This window comes from Diabrotica virgifera, chromosome 5 (assembly GCF_917563875.1).
Source record: "Diabrotica virgifera virgifera chromosome 5, PGI_DIABVI_V3a".
Lineage (NCBI taxonomy): Eukaryota > Metazoa > Arthropoda > Insecta > Coleoptera > Chrysomelidae > Diabrotica > Diabrotica virgifera.
Window position 1 is genome coordinate 43,335,897 of NC_065447.1, and position 22,274 is coordinate 43,358,170.

At 33.1% G+C, this 22,274-nt stretch overlaps 1 protein-coding gene across 1 annotated transcript in view; it reads left to right on the top strand.

The window, feature by feature from the left end:
* LOC114328396 (F-box/LRR-repeat protein 6) overlaps positions 1-22,274 on the top strand; it is a 54,318-nt gene that overhangs the window by 23,659 nt on the left and 8,385 nt on the right. Inside the window, exons 4-9 of the mRNA XM_028277235.2 lie at positions 2,584-2,837; positions 7,279-7,436; positions 7,527-7,696; positions 11,139-11,264; positions 11,809-11,976; positions 19,435-19,654. Of these exons, the coding sequence (XP_028133036.2) occupies positions 2,584-2,837; positions 7,279-7,436; positions 7,527-7,696; positions 11,139-11,264; positions 11,809-11,976; positions 19,435-19,654 (1,096 nt within the window). The remainder of the gene's footprint in view (positions 1-2,583; positions 2,838-7,278; positions 7,437-7,526; positions 7,697-11,138; positions 11,265-11,808; positions 11,977-19,434; positions 19,655-22,274) is intronic.

Genomic DNA, 22,274 nt, shown 5'->3' on the forward strand with positions numbered 1-22,274 from the left:
AATTCTAAAGAATTATCAAAAGAAGGAAAACAAAAATGTAATTAAGTTTAAATATTTCGTAATTGTATTTCGGTTTTCAGTAAGTAAAAGTTCTGTTAAAAAAATTGTAAATACCTTCTATACATATATAGATACTGTTTGAATAAGTATTTTATTGCGGCTCGCGAAAAACTTTAACTTGTGAAAAGTGGCTCGGACTATTAAGAAGCTTGGCCACCCCTGTTATAGAAGAAGTAATTATCAAAAAAATACATTATAAAACTAAATTATGAATTACTTAACTAACTAAATTATCAAAAAAATATAAAAAGGATTATCTATTAGAAATTAATATTAGTATTAGTTTACGGATAAAATTGTATACGAAACATGACTAATAAGTAAAAAAAAATTAAAATTTGCGAATGGATTTAGTGTCCGCAGTCATATAAACCCAAACAAACAACAAGTTTTAAAGCTAATTATGTTTCCAAATTATTAATTTCCTATGTCCTTTTGTCTTAGATACTTTAAAATTTCTATTAATTGTTTTTAATGTGTAATATATTCTTATTCTAGCCTATAATGTAATGAGATAACCTTTGGAAAATTGCTGCAAGGATGCGTATTTTTTCGAATAAGTTAACGTAGTTTTGTAAGATTTTCGGTTGATGACTAAAATTTTGAAAATTCTCTTGAAAAATAATTTCCAAATCTGTAACATACTGCACAAAATTTTGGCTCGGCATATAGAGATTGCCAAAAACGTTTGTTTCATTACCACTGTAGGCTTTAACGTAACAAAACAGAGACGAGTCGTCTAGTTCATCGTACTCTCCCAAATGCTTCACAGATTTGACAAACATGTTTCCTAAGACACTTTTTTATTAAATAACCGCATAAATATCTTGTGAAGTTTTTCCGTAATTTGTCTGATGTTTGATATTCTTGGTCATGCAAAGTGTTTTCAGGAACCAAAGCAGGGGTTTCGGGCAGTGATTCGTCGTTACATATATCGGTTAAATTTAACAAAATATCGCCGGCATCTCTTTCGCAATTTTCTGTACCGGAATGCATCATGTCTAAACAAAAATATCTTTTGAATGCTGCGGTAAATTGTACCGGAGTAGGGTTAACACAATTGCCACCTTGCTGCCTGATTGAACCAAAAAAGTTTTCTAGACAATCTTGATTCATCCGCCTTGTTAAAAAATAATCCATTCCATGTGACTGTAGTAGATTCCACAAATGAATCACTTCATTAATGGTTATTTTCCAACCATTAACACATTTTATTCTTGGTGTTACATTTTCACCTTTAAAATTAATTACCTGTAAATTATTAAAAAATCGGAAACACGTATTAAGAAGTTCTTGCTAAGTTAAGGTGGTTAAATAAGCAAATTCAAAATTATATACGTACCTATCAGCTTCCTTGGGAAATCGGAAAAACTGTAGTTACAATTTTTTGAATTGTTCGTGCACATTTTCGCTGAACACCACCGACTAATACCAGTTCGAATTTTACTCATGTTCAACTTCACAATACTAACAATTATTCACAAAACTAACTCAATTTAAGCAAAATACGGCACTGTTAACCCGTACGTTCCTACTCGACTAGCAATGGAAGAATGGTTCTCGGGCGACCAGGAAATATGCGCAGTCGCCCTGCGCGTTGAAAGATTTTACTTCCAATTTTTCGGAGAGTGGTTCTACTGTGGAACCTCTATATACTGTGCTATTACCAACAGAAAAATTGATATAAATGGTCAAAAAGTGAACTGGCTACAAATAAAACAGTTACGGTTTAGCAAAAATAAACCAAACTCTATATTTTATAAACAAACATTGCAGGAATGGGTTGAATTCGATGAAATTTATATTTCACAACCGCCATCAAAGGGAAGGCCTCAAATTTTGTCTAATATAGTTCAAGATCTTTTGTATTCTGAGACAGAAAGTTGCCGACAATAAACCAAACGAGAGCTGCCTCGAAAACGATTCAGAATTATTATCAGATGCTGAAGAATACATCTATTAAACAATATGTACTCAGTTGTTGTTCTATTTCGTGTAGCTGTTTAAGTTAAGTCATAAGAATATTTAATTGTTTTTTATTTTCGATGGACATTTCACGTAAGTCAATATTTTTGGTGAAAAGTGGTTATTTTTCAAAAATAATGAAAGTTTTTTAGTTTCTTTGTTTGTATTTATAAATATAGTACTTACATTATCATAAATAAAGAAGGTTTATTTATTTCTAATGACTCCTTATTTTTCTGCAACTGTTTTCACAAACATCTTATTATCTCATTTTAAAGATTTACTGACTTACACCGATTGGCTTCTGAGGCATCGATATATTATGTATTAATTAATTTTGTATCTGTGTTCTCTTGTAGATTCAAAGTTTTTTTGTTTGATATCTGAGAATCTAATAAAAATTTATCTATTAAAATAATTATCCTTTAACCTACTTTAGTTTATGTTGTATATTGTATTTTAAATGTAAAAGTATCCAAGTGGTCTTTATACTGATATGTGTTGATGTGTAAACAGATAACATAAATTTTATGCACTAACAGAATCTCGTCTTTCCAGATGCCCCCGAGCAAAAAGAAATCCGGTAGACGGAAAAAACACAAAGTTAACTCGGACACCGATGTCTCGGATTATGAAAAGAGGCCAAAACGCTCCAAACCTTGGAGTACCGAAAATGATGTTTCTAGTACGCAGGAACATGAACCGATTGAACAAAGCGTGTGGGGAGACCCCGAAAAACTACCAACTGCTGTGCTTGAAAGGATATTTGACCATGTTGTAAATCAAGAAGGTTGTTTACCTTCGTTAGTGAAGTTAGTATTTATATATTTATGTATGCATTTTTTAAGAATGCTATTGCTAGTACCATTTCCAGTTTTATATGGTTTTAATGCCTTCAGGCAGCCTTGAATAGTACATGAACGGCGTCATATTTCCGAGGTAGCTTTTATGACTATCCTGAGACTTCCCATTCCGACTCACAGTGGTTCCAAATGCTGAAAACGTGGTCATGAGGCGAAAAAAAAGTCCCTATCTAGGGATTTTAATGTTAAAGTGAAAAAGAACGCGTATATTGAAGACTCTGTAAAACGTTTTGTAGTTTATCAATTTTATCGCTGTAAAGCAGGTTCTTCTTTTTAAGTAAATGTAAGATGTAAGTTACTTTAAGATTTAGTAACAATAAATGCCTTAAATAGTGAAAATATACTTGAAATAATCAAAATTTTGTAAAGATACATTCAAAAAGTACAAAATTCTGCATAATTCTGCGACTAATGTTTATTAATCTTAAAATATATAGTAAGAAGATACAGAATCACTTTGGTTTAGCTGCCTATAAGTGCCTATGCGTTGCTGGCGGTTGTTTAAATGCACAAGTGGGAAATGACGCATATTACATGATTCTGGCGATTGTTGAGTATGTATGGGCGGTTGTACATAATAGGTTCTGAATATTGTACTTCATAACGAAAATATATTTTTGTAATCAGCAATTTCAAAAGTCCCTTATAATGTAAAATTTTAAACAAATATGCATTTAAAATAAAATTTTCGAATTTCTTTCGGCCATATTGGATCCGTCATTTTGTTATAAAAAAAAAGTAATGTTAGATTTGTAATCAGCGACCTTACACTACAAAATTTGACGAAAAAATTGCGTTTTGATTGACATTTTCAATTTCTTTCCTCCATGTTGGATCCGCCATTTTGTTTTTCAGAAAAAATAATGTCAGATTCGTAATCAGCGATGCCAAAAACCCTTAAGAACGAAAGTAATTCCGAAGTGTATAAACAATATACGAAACAATATAAATTAAAGGTTCATGACCACGTTTTCGGTATGTGGAACCACAGTGCGACTGCCAAATGAACAAGTAATTGGACTTCGTAAGTCCTAGGTTTTCACCCAAAGTAATCGAAAGTAGAACTGGAAGTGTATATTTGAACGCTTCGTGTATCTTTGCGCCGATTGATAAACGAGTTTACTAATTTTGAGTCATTTTTACTAAACTTTGGGTCATCATTGTTTAAACAGAAATGACTTCAAAACCGAAACTAAAGATTCAAACTCAACTTTTCAATACGCTTCGATTGATTGTTAGAACATTTTAACCGGAAATGATATAAAAACCAAAATTTTACATTTATTGTTCTCATCTTGCTAAGGCACGTCGAATGATATATCGCTCATACTATTTCGGTAACTTTAAAACAGTACTTACGGTTGCAACTTTAAAACCGGAAGTCCGATGTCAAATTTCTCATCTTTAATACCATCCTTGGGTTATAAGCTTTCATTCGACACCTTATTTGGCATTCTATCTGTATTAATAACGGAGGAGAAAGCCAGACAGGCAGACAGTCATGAAACCGGTAGTATATATTCTGTTCTCTTTTTGCGCGAAGTCGCGTCGAATAATATATCACTTGCACTATTCCGATGACTTTAAAACAGTACTTCGGGTCGCATTTCTAAAACCGGAAGTCCTAGGTCAAGTTTCTCAACTTTCTTGTCATTCTGCCTGTTGTAGTGGAGGACTTATATTCGCAGTTGGACGGACAGACAGCCTAGGTCAAATTTCTCACCTTTATTACCATCCTTGAATTATAAGCTTTCATTTGACACCTCATTTGTCATTCTACCTGATACAATGACGTAGGAGTTATATTCGCGGTCGGACAGACAGCCTAGATCAAATTTCTCACCTTTAGTAGCATCCTTGGATTATAAGCTTTCATTTGACACCTCATTTGTCATTCTACCGGTATATGAACGGAGGAGTTATATTCGCGGTTAGACAGACCGACGGACTGACAGCCTAGGTAAAATTTCTCACCTTTAGTACCATTCTTGGATTATAAGCTTTCATTTGACACCACATTTGTCATTCTACCTGGTAAAGTGACGGAGGAGTTATATTCTCGGTCGGACGGACAGACATCCTAGGTCAAATTTCTCACCTTTATTACCATCCTTGGATTATAAGCTTTCATTTGACACCTCATTTTGTCATTCTACCTGGTACAATGACGTAGGAGTTATATTCGCGGTCGGACAGACTAACGGACATACAGCCTAGATCAAATTTCTCACCTTTATTACCATCCTTGGATTATAAGCTTTCATTTGACACCTCATTTGTCATTCTACCTGATACAATGACGTAGGAGTTATATTCGCGGTCGGACAGACAGCCTAGATCAAATTTCTCACCTTTAGTAGCATCCTTGGATTATAAGCTTTCATTTGACACCTCATTTGTCATTCTACCGGTATATGAACGGAGGAGTTATATTCGCGGTTAGACAGACCGACGGACAGACAGCCTAGGTAAAATTTCTCACCTTTAGTACCATTCTTGGATTATAAGCTTTCATTTGACACCACATTTGTCATTCTACCTGGTAAAGTGACGGAGGAGTTATATTCTCGGTCGGACGGACAGACATCCTAGGTCAAATTTCTCACCTTTATTACCATCCTTGGATTATAAGCTTTCATTTGACACCTCATTTGTCATTCTACCTGGTACAATGACGTAGGAGTTATATTCGCGGTCGGACAGACTAACGGACATACAGCCTAGATCAAATTTCTCACCTTTATTACCATCCTTGGATTATAAGCTTTCATTTGACACCTCATTTGTCATTCTACCTGATACAATGACGTAGGAGTTATATTCGCGGTCGGACAGACAGCCTAGATCAAATTTCTCACCTTTAGTAGCATCCTTGGATTATAAGCTTTCATTTGACACCTCATTTGTCATTCTACCGGTATATGAACGGAGGAGTTATATTCGCGGTTAGACAGACCGACGGACAGACAGCCTAGGTAAAATTTCTCACCTTTAGTACCATTCTTGGATTATAAGCTTTCATTTGACACCACATTTGTCATTCTACCTGGTAAAGTGACGGAGGAGTTATATACTCTGTCGGACGGACAGACATCCTAGGTCAAATTTCTCACCTTTATTACCATCCTTGGATTATAAGCTTTCATTTGACACCTCATTTGTCATTCTACCTGGTACAATGACGTAGGAGTTATATTCGCGGTCGGACAGACTAACGGACATACAGCCTAGATCAAATTTCTCACCTTTATTACCATCCTTGGATTATAAGCTTTCATTTGACACCTCATTTGTCATTCTACCTGATACAATGACGTAGGAGTTATGTTCGCGGTCGGACAGACAGCCTAGATCAAATTTCTCACCTTTAGTAGCATCCTTGGATTATAAGCTTTCATTTGACACCTCATTTGTCATTCTACCGGTATATGAACGGAAGAGTTATATTCGCGGTTAGACAGACCGACGAACAGACAGCCTAGGTAAAATTTCTCACCTTTAGTACCATTCTTGGATTATAAGCTTTCATTTGACACCACATTTGTCATTCTACCTGGTAAAGTGACGGAGGAGTTATATTCTCGGTCGGACGGACAGACATCCTAGGTCAAATTTCTCACCTTTATTACCATCCTTGGATTATAAGCTTTCATTTGACACCTCATTTGTCATTCTACCTGGTACAATGACGTAGGAGTTATATTCGCGGTCGGACAGACTAACGGACATACAGCCTAGATCAAATTTCTCACCTTTAGTACCATCCTTGGATTATAAGCTTTCATTTGACACCTCATTTGTCATTCTACCTGGTATAAGGACGGAGGAGTTATATTCGCGGTCGGAGAGACCGACGGACAGACAGCTTAGGTAAAATTTCTTACCTTTGGTACCATCCTTAGATTATAAGCTTTCATTTGACACCTCATATGTCATTCTAGCTGGTATAAGGACGGAGGAGTTATATTCGCGGTCAGACAGACCGACGGTCAGACAGCCTAGGTAAAATGTCGCACCTTTCGAAACCTGTCGAAAACAAAAGTAAAAAGGAATGTTTCTCGATGAGATGTTAGCGTCCAAAAGGCTCTTCTGGATTACTCGGGATATTTTGATTCTCACGCGAATATACATATAGATTGTGTTTATTTTTCGTTCGAAATTTTAAGAAAAAATCTCATAGTGGTAAATAAAACCTTAGGGAATTTATATGATAATATCATATGACTGTATTGTACAGTGTGAAAAAAATGCTACAAATGTACGTCTGTAGAATCAGTACAAAAAACCAAGTTGGTCAAATTCAAGTGTTTTATTCATATGTAGTTCCTTGTAAATATAAGTGTTGTTTCGGTTGATTATCTTATATGAAGTGTCCCATTTTCATTTTTAGATTTAGTAAAGTGTGCAAGCTGTGGAGAGATGTTTCTGTTGAATCAAAATTATGGCATAAAGCTGACCTAAACTTTGTAAAGGAAAGATTTAGGACTGACCTGCGATTACATTGGCTCATATTAAACAGGCTTATGGATTGTCAAGATTTAAATATGGGTAAGTGGCATTTCATTGTATGTATCTTCTTTCCAATAATTGCCATTCTTAATGTTGAATAATTTCATCAAATAATTTATTTGTTCACAGGTGAATGGAAAATCCGAGATATTCAGGCGTTCCTGGAAGCTCTCTGTGAGCACTGTAGTAAACTGAAAGGTTTAAATTTAAGTGGATGGAAGGGTATTTCACCTGACCACTTGAAATATATTTCCACGGAATGTAAAAGTCTAGAGCGACTAGATTTGTCTTCAATTAATGTAAGTATATTTTACCTGCTACTATTTACATAGAGATTTTTTAGTGGTAACCGCTTTTTATATTTCTTTAATATGATTAAGAATTAAAATTCTAGTCATCAAGTGTCACTGTTCTTCATTCGCTGTTAAAATGTCTCATACCATAGATTTCAACATTGTTGTTTTTCTATTACAAATCCAATCCAGCATAGTGGTTATCTAGACTAGATAATTTATCATCGCTTTATTAATTGAAGGGCTTAATGTGAAACAATGACAAGCCACACATGAGTTCAAAAAGAGTTAGTGTTATTCTTGGTTAAAGTAATAGTATAACAAGCCACTAATAAATTATCTCAGCCCTTCGTTAATAGATGGCCCGATAAATCTATTGTCACACTATTGCATAGGCCTGGTTTGTCTCTAGTATCTACTCGACATAATGACAAGCCACATCAAAATGGTGAACATGGGCGGAAGCGTTCCGGATAATTATTTAGTTTTGACGATTCTAGAAAGAAAAATAGTAAAGTTGACTTTACATTCGATGACAGTGACCGTGACCCTGACTATGTATAATCTAGAAGTGACTCAAGTAACGGAAATACGACGATATGTAATTTTTTCCTAAATGTGGCTTGTCACATTATTAAAATTCAAGTTTAATGTAGTGGCTTGTGACGTGGCTTGTTATATTATTGCATTTGGTTGTAGGATAATGAACAAGGTCCATCAATAACAAAGACAAAACCAAACACACCCGTCAAAAATTCCAACAAGTTGATGGGGACAAAGAAATAAACACTGGTTAACACCTATAGGGTTGAAACTACCCCGAACTCGGTCAATAATAGAAAATTCTGAATCTACATATATCTAAAATTTGGGTATTTATTATTAATGGAATAATGTAACAAGCAACATTTTTTTAAAATAAAGTCTGTTTTTTCTCGAATTTCAAGTAATTTCATTAATATTGTTGTCAACTATTGGGACCGTGCAAGTTCGGCAAAGCGACACCTGGTTTCTACGCTCAGCAACATTTTTCGTACTTTTAATTATATTGGCCAATTATATTAGTCCTGGTTAATGGATAATTGTCAAGGCCATAGTCCAAAAAAATAATAAGAAGAAAAAGTCAGATTCAGGTTATGTTATTAAAACGTAAACAATTGTATGTAGTAAATAAAATTAGTTTATATATTCTAAAGGTAAATTTAATTAATTGTATTTTGCATGCAGTACTGCATTTTAATAACTAATTTTATTTACTACATCAAGTCTACCTTTTAAACTTTAATTTGAAATTGAAAATCGACTGAATTCAAAAAAATTATTTAATAACTGAAAAATATTTTTGTCATATTTTTCAATTATTATATCATTATTTAAATTCAGACGATTTTTCATTTCAAATTAAAGTTTAAAAGGTAGATTTGTCAAAACTTTTAAAAATGGAGTTGGTTGGTCTTGGCAGTAAGCCGACGATATAATTGTTTACATTTTAATAACATAACCTGAATCTGACTTTTTCTTCTTATTATTTTTTTGGACTATGGCCTTGACAATTGAAATTGTCAAATTGATTGTATATTTCATACCTACTGTCATTGAAGAAGAAAAATTATTTATTGCTCCACAATATTGATATGATATGCAATTATTATATTATAATAATATATTATTATAATAACATATCATATCAATATTGTGGAGCAATAAATAATTTTTCTTCTTCAATGCCAGTAGGTATGAAATATACGTCAATTTGACAATTTCAATTGACAATATCAATTATTTAAGAAAGTTGCAATATTTTTCCGCTATTCGCGCATGATCATTTCTCGTATCCCCTCCAAGTACTTGCACACCTCGAATAGTCCCATAGGGCATGATGCATCGAAATATCTAAACTAAAACATTAAAAGTTGTTACTGGATTTTTTAATATTATTTTTAACATTCAAAGTCAAATATCTCACTTTTACCTTTTTGAAGCTTGTCATTGTTTCACATTAAGCCCTTCAATTATTAATGTATACTGCTTCTTTTATCCACCTTTTTCATTTCATCAATCTTTTTATCTGATGACTACTTTGCATTCTCAGCTGTTGTTCTTCTTTTAGTTTCTGAAGATTCACACTTTCAGACATTGATAATATTTTTCTACTTGTCATTCTAAATCTAGTTGTTGATTCTTTTGACAGCGAAAGAGTTTCTGCTTCATATAGTAGGGAATGATAAGGAATACTTCGAGCATTGTGTGTGCTATTGCAAGTTATAGCTATTTTACCACTAAGAATCGAACAAGAAACATATTCTATTTATTTACCAATTCATCTATCTATATATTACTTATAAATAAGTGCGTTATCAAAAAATATTAGGATTCGTTTAAGGAAATTAGGAAATTACATTGGGTTAGGTTAAGGTTAGATTTGAGTTACTGAGGATTCTTGAGATGATACGATTTATTTTTACAATTTGAATGAATTGTGTTTTTTTTAATATATTTTATTTTAACATGGTTGAACTGCAAAACTATGGCAAATAGTTATTTATGATATAAGTGTTTAAAATACAATTGTAAGGCACGCATGTGAAGGTTTGCAGAATGAGCGAAGCGAATTCTGCAATTCACATGAGTGCCTTAAGAATGTAATTTTAACACGTATATCGTACAATATTTTTTCTACAAACGTCTTATATATCAACAATTATAATTTATTCATTCTCAATTACAGGACAATACCTACAAAAACTTTTACTTGAACTTGACTGACATTCCATTTTTATATTTTTCTTGACATTACATCAAAACTGCCTATACTGTCACTACGTAAATCATGACAACTATAGAATAACATCTACTTTTATTGTTGTATATTCTAACAAATTTTAATAGTTTTTTTCTACAAACGTGTTAAAAATGCAATAATACAGTTTAAATTAAATTTTAAAAAACCTTCTAAAAACCTTTTTCAAATTGCGCAAGTTGTACTGTTAATATTAATGTTAATAAATGAAATATAAAAAATATTTTGACGTTTGTTTTCAAAATTTGACATTTCAATTTTAACTGCAGAGCCTTAAAATTTTTAAAGCACTAGTGCTTTAAAGTAACATTTTTAACGCTCCTATGACGACAAATTTATTTAAATAGATTTCATATGATTTTGTAAAAAGTTTTATATTTTATATACCGTTCTGTTGCATTTTCTGCTCTTTTTTAATTCATTTAATTTTTTTTTAATTCTCATAGTTTCCGAAAAAAAAAATCATGAAAAAGACCCCTTTTTCCACTTTTTAGGTGGTAAATACAAAAAACATTGCATTTTTAGCGATCCCGGGTAGCTAAACTTTTAACTTGGTAGTGATATTGGTTTACTATTATGTATTGAATACCTTTGAAATATTTCAAGTATTTTATTTTCTATATTAACTGATTATAAATATTTTTTCAGTTTACTTCTCCCATAAATGCACAACCGTTAGTCAATTTAAGTCAGAGTATGGCAGGTCGGTTGACTCATCTAGTTTTGGCTCACAATAAAATTGCCAATTTCACACAAATTATGGCAGCCATTGCGGTAAGTACAACTTTATAATATAATACATTTTTTATTTATTTATTTAGTGTATGGCGTTATCTTGATCACAAAAGATACACCAGAAATTAAGAAAAACATAGTATACATAGTATAGCCCCACCAATAATAAAAGCACAAAAACATCTACCTCGATTCAGGGCCACCGGCAAGGGGGGTCAGGGAGGGTCCGCCGACCCTCCCTGGATAATTACAGCTTAAGATAAAACAAGGTTATTGATAAATTTGGTCAAGATCGAAGGAGATTACAGTTTTTTTTTACCGATTAATCTTTTTTTGTATATGATTATTAAAATATAAATTTTTCTTGTTCTTTCATTCATTTCTAGAATTGAAAAGCGACTTAAAGATTTTGACCCTCCCTAAATTTAAAGAAAAAGAGGGATTTCGTGGGATTAGAAAGAAATTGCGATTGGTTTTGCTTAGCGTCATCTGCCAATGTAAATAAATATTTGGATTAGATTTATTCCCATATTTATTTTTCCACTATTTATTATTTATTTTTTTAAACATCTCAATTTTTTAGACAAATTGTCCAAATCTTCATCTGCTAGATATATCCAACATCAGGACGTTTGCTCACAACATGTCATTATTACATATTGAGAAACTACAAATTGGATGCCCAAACTTACGAGTTCTTCGGATCACTAATAGTCAGATTTGGTTGGCAGCAGCTAGTTTAACTGAACAGGTATGTTGTTTTCTACATTATTTAAATTATGTAAAATCGGAAAATAGTCAGTTGATCAAATGATCCTCAAAATATAAGTCCTCAAAGCGCGGTAATAACAGGAAATACTTTCTCGGGAATATTTACAGTCACGAAAGGTTTGAGACAAGGATGCTGTTTTTCCCCTAACCCATTCAAAATATCTATCAAAGGAGCACTGCACCAGTGGAGACAAAAATGTGCGGGAATGGGGTTGAAGCTTAACAACCATTATCGGACAACTACACCAGGGAAATAAGGCAAAAATATACCATGTTCGGGACACTTGAGCAGCCAGGTTGCAAATGGATTTTTTGGGTACTATATACATACCTAATACATTATAAATACAAAAATGCCCGTCACAGTTTGGACGAGAAATTTAGTTATTAACAAATAAGGGTCAAAAATTGGACTTCTTTCGTTTAAATCGCGACAGGTAAAAATAGGGTTATTAAATATCTTATTTATAATATTTTTCTTTTAGTAGATGAGCCAAGGTTTCAAATAGCGCTTTTTGAATTTGGGTCCGATCATTTGTTGCTTCGGATATTGCAAAATAAAACTAAAATTTCGAAAATAAAAAATTTGCTATAACTTTTGCGAAAATGAATTTAAGACTTTCATGTTGCATAAAAAGTTGAGTCAAACAGTCCACACAATGCACAAAAAATTTTAAGACGATTCGTCAATTAGATTAAATTTTGTTCAATTTATTTATCGCAAAGAGTTTTTTTTTTCGCAATATTATTGTTCAGGAAATAATAATGATATAACAATTCTGTGAAAACAATATGAAAGAAGAATAGTCATATTTTCAACGCATTTAAAAAAAATCATTGAAAAGTCATTTTTATCACTCAGAAAATATTTTACTAAAATTATAAACGAAAATATACTAAAAACTGGTATTTTTATACGAATCTTCAAAGAAAAACTTTTCGCCTAGGTTAATTACGGTCAAAGTTAGCCACTTTTTTATTTAATTGACGGCTACTTTGTTTATAACAATTAAGCAACCTAACTTGAGCTATTTTGAAGTTGAAGGTATATGGTTTATGTGTAAAAGTTTGAGTAAACTTTGAACCTCAACAGAGTGGTTCATAAAGTTTTAAAAATGGCGTCCGAACGGAATTAATTCGTGGTCAGTGGAGGGGAATTAATAAAATCCGTGCACTCAAAAAATGAAACATATGCTGCGATTAATATCGCCGGAGCTTGTTGATGGATTTTGATCATAATTTTTTAAATTTGTATGTACTCGTAGTCTTATAGAGTACATTATGTACACACATCCCCACCTAACATTACAAAATGCTAGGAGAACTCCCCTTATCTCTCGTATATGAAAAATAGATTACGACCGCTTCTAAGACCTACCGAATATAAATATATAATTTAATAAAAATCGGTCAAGCGGTCTCGGAGGAGTATGGAAACTAACACTGTGACAGGAGAATTTTATAGATGTAAATATATAGATGGCTATTAACAAATAGTGGTTGGTGATAAAAGAGTGAAAAATTAAGGGTTGTATGTATTTTTTGATTGTACATCATATAAAATTAAGGTAGATAATTTTGTCCAAAAAAATGAAAAAAAAAATGTCAGGGGGCAGCGCCCCTTATGACTTGTGGGCATAAAAAATAGATTAAAACCTCTTCTCCGTCATATCCACAGAGAACGGCAGTTCTCACCAGTGGCGCACAACACCCCTACAAGCGACACTTATATATACACGAAATTTTCGATTTTCTAAACCTGACTGAATTGAAAATTGAGCCAAATCCCATCTTAAAGTTTAGGAAAAGACTCGTCCATCCATATGTTACTTCTCCATTTTGGTCCAAGGGTGTGGATTTTACGGCCCTTCCCATTTAAAGCCTGTTTTTCGTTCTCGTCCCCAAAACTCCCAAAAATTTCAAAAATTTAAGCCCTACCTTTGCGGCTCCTGATAGCATAGATCATTAACTTTCCAACGCATGTTTAATTTTGAAAATCGGTTATACCATTCAAAAATTATCGAGCTCAGAAATATGACTCAATTTTTATTTAAAAAATGGAAAATGTTTGTGGATATGTATGTATGTATGTATGTGTGTGCAAAAGTTAAACCGATCTGAATTTTTTTTTTCTGTGTTTCAAGAGGGGGTGAGGGCCGATTCAAAACCGGTCTAATTTTTGACTTCTGACTACCCGTAAGTTAGCTAGAGGACTAGGTAAATACAAAATAGCATATTCTTTGGGCGTATATATCTTAGGTTCAAGGAAAGACAGGAAAACCGCAAATACACCAAATCAATAGGATTCAGTTACGCTTTCAAATAGCGCCTAAGCGATTAAGCTGAAACATACGCAGTGCTCACCAGAGCCAAAAAACTAAAAAATTAAACTTTGAAAATGTTGGTTTTTCGACAATTACTCAAAATTTTAACCTACGAATCTCGCCAATAACTGAGCGTTTGTAGAAGAACTCAGGACGCGTGTAACGGTGTATACCTTATATCTGGGAAAATTCGAATTTTTAAGTTATAGGCTTCATAAATATGATCAAATCTACTTCTTATGGGAAAAAACGGTTTTTCAAGCTCAATAATTCCTGTAATACGTTCAGTTATCATACTCGATCTTGGATGCATCAGATACTACTTGTCAATACGTTTCAAATTCATGTTTAGTGATCAACATCAGGTAAGCCGTTCAGAAGTTATAGAGCTCCAAAAGTATAATTAGTCCAGGAACTGAAATTTTTCACTTCGCAATTTTTACAGAATGGATCGATTTGCTTAAAAATTTGACAATAAGTAGTGGATAGTCTAAGGATCAAAATCTATATGATGTCGAAAGACGCTTTTACCATGGGGTGGTTGCCACCTCATCTCGAGGGTGGAAATTTTTTTTATATTTTGACCGCAAATGCTGGTAAAAATATTAATTATAAGCAAAAAATATTCATTATACATTTTTTTTAAAAATTAATAGTTTTCGATTTATTAATTATCGAAGCTATTAGTTTTATATCGGAAAGATTACCAGATAACGGCAGTTCTCGCCAGTGGCGCAGAAATACACCCCCTACACGCGACACTATTATATATACGAAATTTTCAATTTTCTAAATCTGACTGAATTGAAAATTTTGCCAACTCCCATCTTCAAGTTCAGAAAAAGGCTCACCCATTCATATGTCAACCATCCATTTTGGTCCAAGGGTGTCGATTTTACGGCCTTTCCCATTTAGGGTTTGTTTTTCGTCCTGGTCCCCAAAACTCCCAAAAACTTCGAAAATTTAAGTCCGACTTTTGCGGCTTCTAACAGTACTGATCATTACCTTTCCAACGTATGTCTTATTTTGAACATTACCAGAGAACGGCAGTTCTCGCCAGTGGCGCACACCCACACCACCCTACACGCGACACTATATATACACAAAATTTTCGATTTTCTAAATCTGACTGAATTGAAAATTGGGCCAACTCCCATCTTAACGTTCAGAAAAGACTCACCCATTATATGTCAACCATCGATTTTGGTCCAAGGGTGTAGATTTTACGGCCCTTCCTATTTAGGGCCTCTTTTTCGTTCTCGTCACCAAAACTCCCAAAAAGTTTAAAAATTGGTCCAACTTTTGCGGCTTCTAATAGAACTGATCATTACCTTTCCAACGCATGTCTAATTTTAAAAAATGTGACTCAATTTTTATTTAAAAAAGGAAAAATGTTTGTGGCTATGTATGTATGTGTGTTTGAAAGTTAAACCGATTTGATATTTTTCTCTGTGTTTAAAGAGGGGGTCAGGGCCGATTTAGAATCGGTGTAGTTTGTTACTTTTGACCACCCATAAGCCAGCTATAGGACTTGGTAGGTACAAAACGGCATATTTTTTGGGGGTATATATATTCGGATCACGAAGAGGCAGGAGAACCGCAAATACATCAAATCAATAGTGTTGACTTAAGCTTTCAAATGGTGTCTAAGCCGTCAGGATCAGACATATACACGGCTCAGTATAGCCGAAAAACTGAAAAACTAAACTTTGAAAATTTTGGTTTTTCGACAATTACTCAACATTTCAACGTACGAATTGCGCCAATAACTTGCGTTTGTAGAAGGACTCAAGACGAATCTAACGATGTATACCTCATATCCGGGAAAATTCGAATTTTTAGATTATAGGCTTCATAAATATGACAAAATCTATTTCCTGTGGGAAAAACGGTTTCGAAAGCTCAATAATTCCTGTAATAGCTTCAGTTATCATACTTGACCTTAGATCCATCAGATACTACTGGTTAATACGTTTCAAACTCATGTTTACTGATCAAACTCGGTTAAGCCGTTTAGAAGTTATTAAGATACAAAAGTATAATCCAATTAACGATTATTCCCCAAATGGTTTATGTAGTTGTAGTGGTTACGACGCTAAATTTGATCTGGCAACGGGCAATCCAACTTCATTTACCGGCCATCTCAATATATTTTTTTTTCAATATATTTCGAGTAGAAAAAAATCTAGTGTACATTCGATGGACACTAGATCATTTGGGAGATAATGCAACAAAGGTGACAATTTATAAAGCTTGACGTGTAATAGAGGAACATTGCATTCAACTTCATACATTTAATTTATAAATACCTTTGAAAAACTCCTGATACGAGAATAAAAAACCGCTAAACGCCGTAAAAATGAGTGGCGCATAAAATATTCCAGCTACAAAAGATCTGATATAAATGTTACGTGGCGCGAAAATGGATTTTCATTTGATGCAAAACAAAATTTTAGTTTTATTTTAAAATATTTTTCCATAATATTTGCTAAATTTGAAGTAAACGCGCCACAAAAGAGTTTCAAAATTCAAACTGTATCAAATTTACTCTTTTGTGGCGCGTTTACTTCAAATTTAGCAAATATGGAAAAATATTTTAAAACAAAACTAAAATTTTGTTTTGCATCAAATGAAAATCCATTTTCGCGCCACGTAACATTTATATCAGATCTTTTGTAGCTGGAATATTTTATGCGCCACTCATTTTTACGGCATTTAGCGGTTTTTTATTCTTGTAGGATATACGTGTAAAATTTCATAAAAATCGGCCAAGCCGTTTCGGAGTAGTATGGTAACTAACACTGTTACAAGAGAATTTGATGTATATAGAAGTAACTGCGAAATCAATAATAAAAGTGGCTAACTTTGAACCTAATTAACCTAGGCAAAAAGATTTTTTCTGAAAATTCGTGTTAAAACACCAGTTTTTGAAATCCTAAAGTGGATTTACTCTATAGTCAATATTAACAAAGCTATTCAAATTGTTTATAAGCCAAAAATGACTCTATTTTACTAAACTTTTTTCGGAGTGATAAAAACGACTTTTTAATGATTTTTTTTCAACCCTTTGAAAATATAACTATTCTTCTTGCATATGGTTTCCACAGAAGAGCTATGTCATTATTATTTTCTGAACAATAACATTGCGAAAAAAAAGCTCTTTGCGATAAACAAATTGAATAATGGAATATATGGAATGTTTGACTCAACATTTCGTGCAATATGAAAGTCTTAAGGCCATTTTCTCAAAAGTTATAGCACATTTTTTATTTTTGAAATTTTAGTCTTATATTGCAATTTCCGAAGCAAAAAATGATCGGACCAAAATTCAAAAAGTGCCATTTTAAACTTTGGCTGATCTACTAAAATACGAATACTCTAAATAATATATATAATTACCCTATTTTTACCTGCGGCGATTTAAACGAAAAAACTGCCATTCTTGACCCTTATTTGTTAATAACTAAGTTTCTCGTCCGAACTGTGACGGGCATTTTTGTATTTATAATGTATTAGGTATATATTACCCAAAAAATCCATTTGCAACTTGGCTGCTTAAGTGTCCCGACAAAAACCTTATTTCTCTGGACTAAACGCTGTTCTTTGCAGATGATCAAGTACTAATTGCAAGCTGTGAAGATGCAGATTATATGTTTGGAAAACTCAAAGATGAATACGAAAAATGGGGGATGAGTATGAATATGTCAACAAGTCAGGCAGAATATGAAGAATATGTCAGGCAGTGAAGACGAAGACCCGGATTTGGAAATTAGACAAATGAAAACATGCTACGAATACGAATATTTGGGAAGTATTATCTGGCAGTAAAGGAACAACGGAACGATATATCGATTATAGAGTGCAACAAGGCAGGAATAGTATTAAATTCTGAATTCGATACTTTGGTCCAACAGAGCTACTTTGAAAACTAATCTACATAGTAATTGGAGAGCCCATTCTTACATAATATGGAGCATAGTGTTGGCAAATGACAGCAAAAGGGAAGAAAAAAGTTGAAATGGACTACCTGAGAACAGCTTTTCGCATATCAAGAGCCGAACGTATACCTAATACTGAAATTAGAAGAAAAACAGATAGAGTACATAAAACTTCGAAATGAATAGAAACTAGACAGTTAATATGGTATGTACACACGGATGGACGACAGCAGATGGCCAAAAAGAGCTCTGGAATATAATCCAATAGAAGGAAACGACGCATAGTCTTGGATACAAGGTGTTATGGAAACCATGACAGACAGAGCCATTGATTAAGATACCTGGAGAGATAGAAAAAGCGGGAAATCGAAATGCGGGAAGCGGCAGAAGCTGTAGGACCCACGCTTATACATACCTACAAATGATCCTAAAATTTTTTCAATAAAACGTATAAGGTTTAACACTCCTTAGCATCACTTCTAATTTTAATGAGCCGCTCATACCCGGAATGGTACTTATAAGTTAAAAAAATTGGCTCCTCAATAATAGGAGGCTGTAACTCTGAAGATTCATACAATTTTATTTTTCTTGAAGCTGCACTTTTCTTGGATAATGGTAACATTGAATTTTGTATATCTTCCGTTGCTAATTGTTCTGCAAGTTCAGAAAAGAAAAAAGAAAGGAAATTTGCTCATATTTACGTCTTAACTGATTCTACATGATACAGGAATTGACTGCATACAGTCGGAAAAATGAAAAAATACCCATGAACGATCGCATCAATCACTGATTTTGTATTTATTGTCATCACTGTCTTATTCTATATCAAACGTTTGTTATTTATAGAAAAAGACAGCAAATACAAAATAAGTGATTGATGTGATCGTTCATGGGTATTCTTTCATTTTTCCGACTGTACATATTGAGCAATGTGTAGAACATTTATTTTCCACCAAAAATTTTATTTATTGTGCTATGCTAAAAACAGATTGAAAGTGAAGACAAAAAAGCCTCTTTCCATTTCAATCTTGTTTTCCTATTGGTACAAGCATTGGTACAAGTAATAAAAACTAACATTAGCCTACTGTTATTAACTTTTAAAAATTTCGAGATTAAATTATCACTTTTGAGCTTTCTTGAATACAAAAGATTCATTATTTCCTCTTTCTACCATAGGTTGCGTCTCCTGGATTTCCTCGTTTGGAAGAACTTTCTCTTGCAGGACTGGAGGAAGATCAGACGACTACTTCTAGATCAGTGGACGACGATTGCATAGAACGTCTACTAAAGAATAGCACCAAACTGAGACTATTGGATGTCAGGGGATGCAGCAAGCTAACTGATTCAGGATTGGTTAGAGTACCGGCTTGGGATCTTGAGCATCTCTTTTTGAGTGGTAAGAAAAATTAGTATTATTTCGAAATTAAAAATATACGTTTGGTAAAGAATGGGCCATAGCTTAACCTTAGATTCCTGTGCTTAGAATAGGTCGATTTAAGCTAACTTACCTTAATACGAAAGTTGATAATAACTGAAATACAGGGTGTCAAAGTTAAACTTTTATTTTATTTATTCTTGAATATTTCTTGACAGGCATGAGATAATAACACGAAATTTGGCAAACTGGGGTTTTTTGGGACGATAAATCTAACTTCGCCACCAAAAATGATGTATTACCCAGAGGGCGCCACATACGTCTTTCAGCGCTTAATTTAATACGTTAAATTTTTTTATCCGCCACTCTACATACTTTTTCAACAAAATTTTTATTCTCTTAATATTTTCACTTAAAACAGATATAAACCATTTTCGAAATAAACGCATTTTAAATCTGCGATGAAACATAATTGTTTGCATAATATCAATACATATACATAAATGTATCGCAAATTTTTTTTAATGGAATTGTCGATGCAATAGCATAAATACGGAATTATTATGGTTTTATGATTATTTTTAAATTATTATGTGGCATCGCAGATTTAAAATGCGTTTATTTGGAAAACGGTTAAGTTTAGCGAGGTGGATGTGGTATATCATTTTTAAGTAAAAATATTAAGAGAATAAAAATTTTTATTCAAAAAGTATGTAGAGTGAGGGATAAAAAAAATTGAACGTATTAAATGAGCGCTGAACGACGTATGTGGCGTTCTCTGGGCAATACCTAATTTTTGGTGGCGAATTTAGATTTCTCGTCCCAAAAAACCCCGCTTACCAAATTTCGTGTTATTAGCTCATGCCTGTCAGGAAATATTCATGAATAAATAAAATAAAAGTTTAACTTTGACTTGACTTTGATTTCAGTTATTATCAACTTTCGTACTAAGATAAGTTAGCTTAAATCGACCTATTTTAAGCTCAGGAATCGAGTTTTGCTCGGCTGTAATATTTTTTGTATCTTTGTTTATGGTATTTTCTTTTAAAAATTAATTAAATACAATAATTTTAACAATCATACATTGATAAGAATTTCAAACTCTAACAGCAGATATGGCGGCTCTACTAAGCCTCCCTGTGTTGCATTTGATAATAAAAAGTGAGGCAAGAAATAGGAGCCTACAGAATAAAACAATCACTGAAACTTTGCTATGAAGAGAGTATGAGTATCAAAAGGTCTGTGACGAAGGACATTTTTAATGCGGAACCGAATCACATGACAAAAAGATACAATTTTAAGAATGCATACAGTATCTATTCCAGGCGGGAATAATAGAGTAACAAGGAGTACCACAACCAACAGGGTAACATCTGGTATACAAACGGATCCAAGACTAGAGAGGGTGTAGAGACAGGAATGTACTAAAAAAAATCTAAGAAAAGCAGAGATTTATGCGATACTGCAATGTGCAAATGGAAATAACAGGCCAACAAAAAAAAATTTAAAAACTTCTTACAAATTTATGTGAATCCTATGTATTTTTTGGCGCTAAAAATGAATCTGAAATTAGATTTTACGTATCACCCATAGTTTTCCCACAATATGACACTGGTTAATTATACATTATAATAATTTGAAAAAGACAAAATACCGAAATACATTAAAATGATACGTTATTAGAATAAAACCTTTTATGTAATTCTTATTTTGTAATAGTATAGGTCTGTGCAATCATTCCAGGACCCAATGCTTTTATATTTTCTTTCCCTTTTTTATGTAAAACTTCTAAAGTAGCTTTTTCTCCTATGCGAGGCACTCTGTTGTTCCCGATGAAATGACCAACAGTAATTACACATCACATTGGTGTTCCAACGTCCCTGGTATCGTTTCTCCATCACCTTGATATTCTAGTGGAATCGTTCGCCTTGTTCTTCACTGACGTCGCCCAGATTTTCAGGGAAAAAGTCAAGATGGTTATGCAAAAGGTGGATTTTGAGGCTCATTTGACATCCCAAATCTTAAATCTAATCTAATATCTTAAAAAACTTATCTAATAAATTAGCTGCTATAAAGTCGTAGTTAGGGTCTTTCACATTACCTAGAAATTTGGTTACAACTTTTTTAAATGCAATACAAGCTTCTTTTTCCTTAGTAGTCATCTTGGTTTCAAAGGTAATTATGCAATTTTAAATGTTAAATTGTAAAAGAATGGTGGGTGATACAGCATTTGTAATATGTTTTTCGGACTCAGTACACTAAAATACATAAGGTAATCTTATCAAAAAAGTTTTTTCATCGTTGGCCTGTGTAATTAGAGAGCACTTGGAAAAGAGCAGATCCATATATTGTCTGACAGTCAACTACTCCATTTGGACAGGAACAAACTGAGAACAGTAACAGAAATTAAGTAAAATTAAACAGTAAAAAAACTAAGTAAGTACCGGCATTTAATTTAATTTTAATCTGTTGGTCCATTGTGCAGTGTGTGTTATGTGTTACTTTCCACCATCATTTTACTTACATGGAACAAATGTTACGGCATTGTAGGATACCTTCCTGATTTGACGAAACGCCTCTGATGATGCTCTAGGAGCAAAAGTATGCTTGAACAAGATTTAATAAACTCAGTGCTCGATAT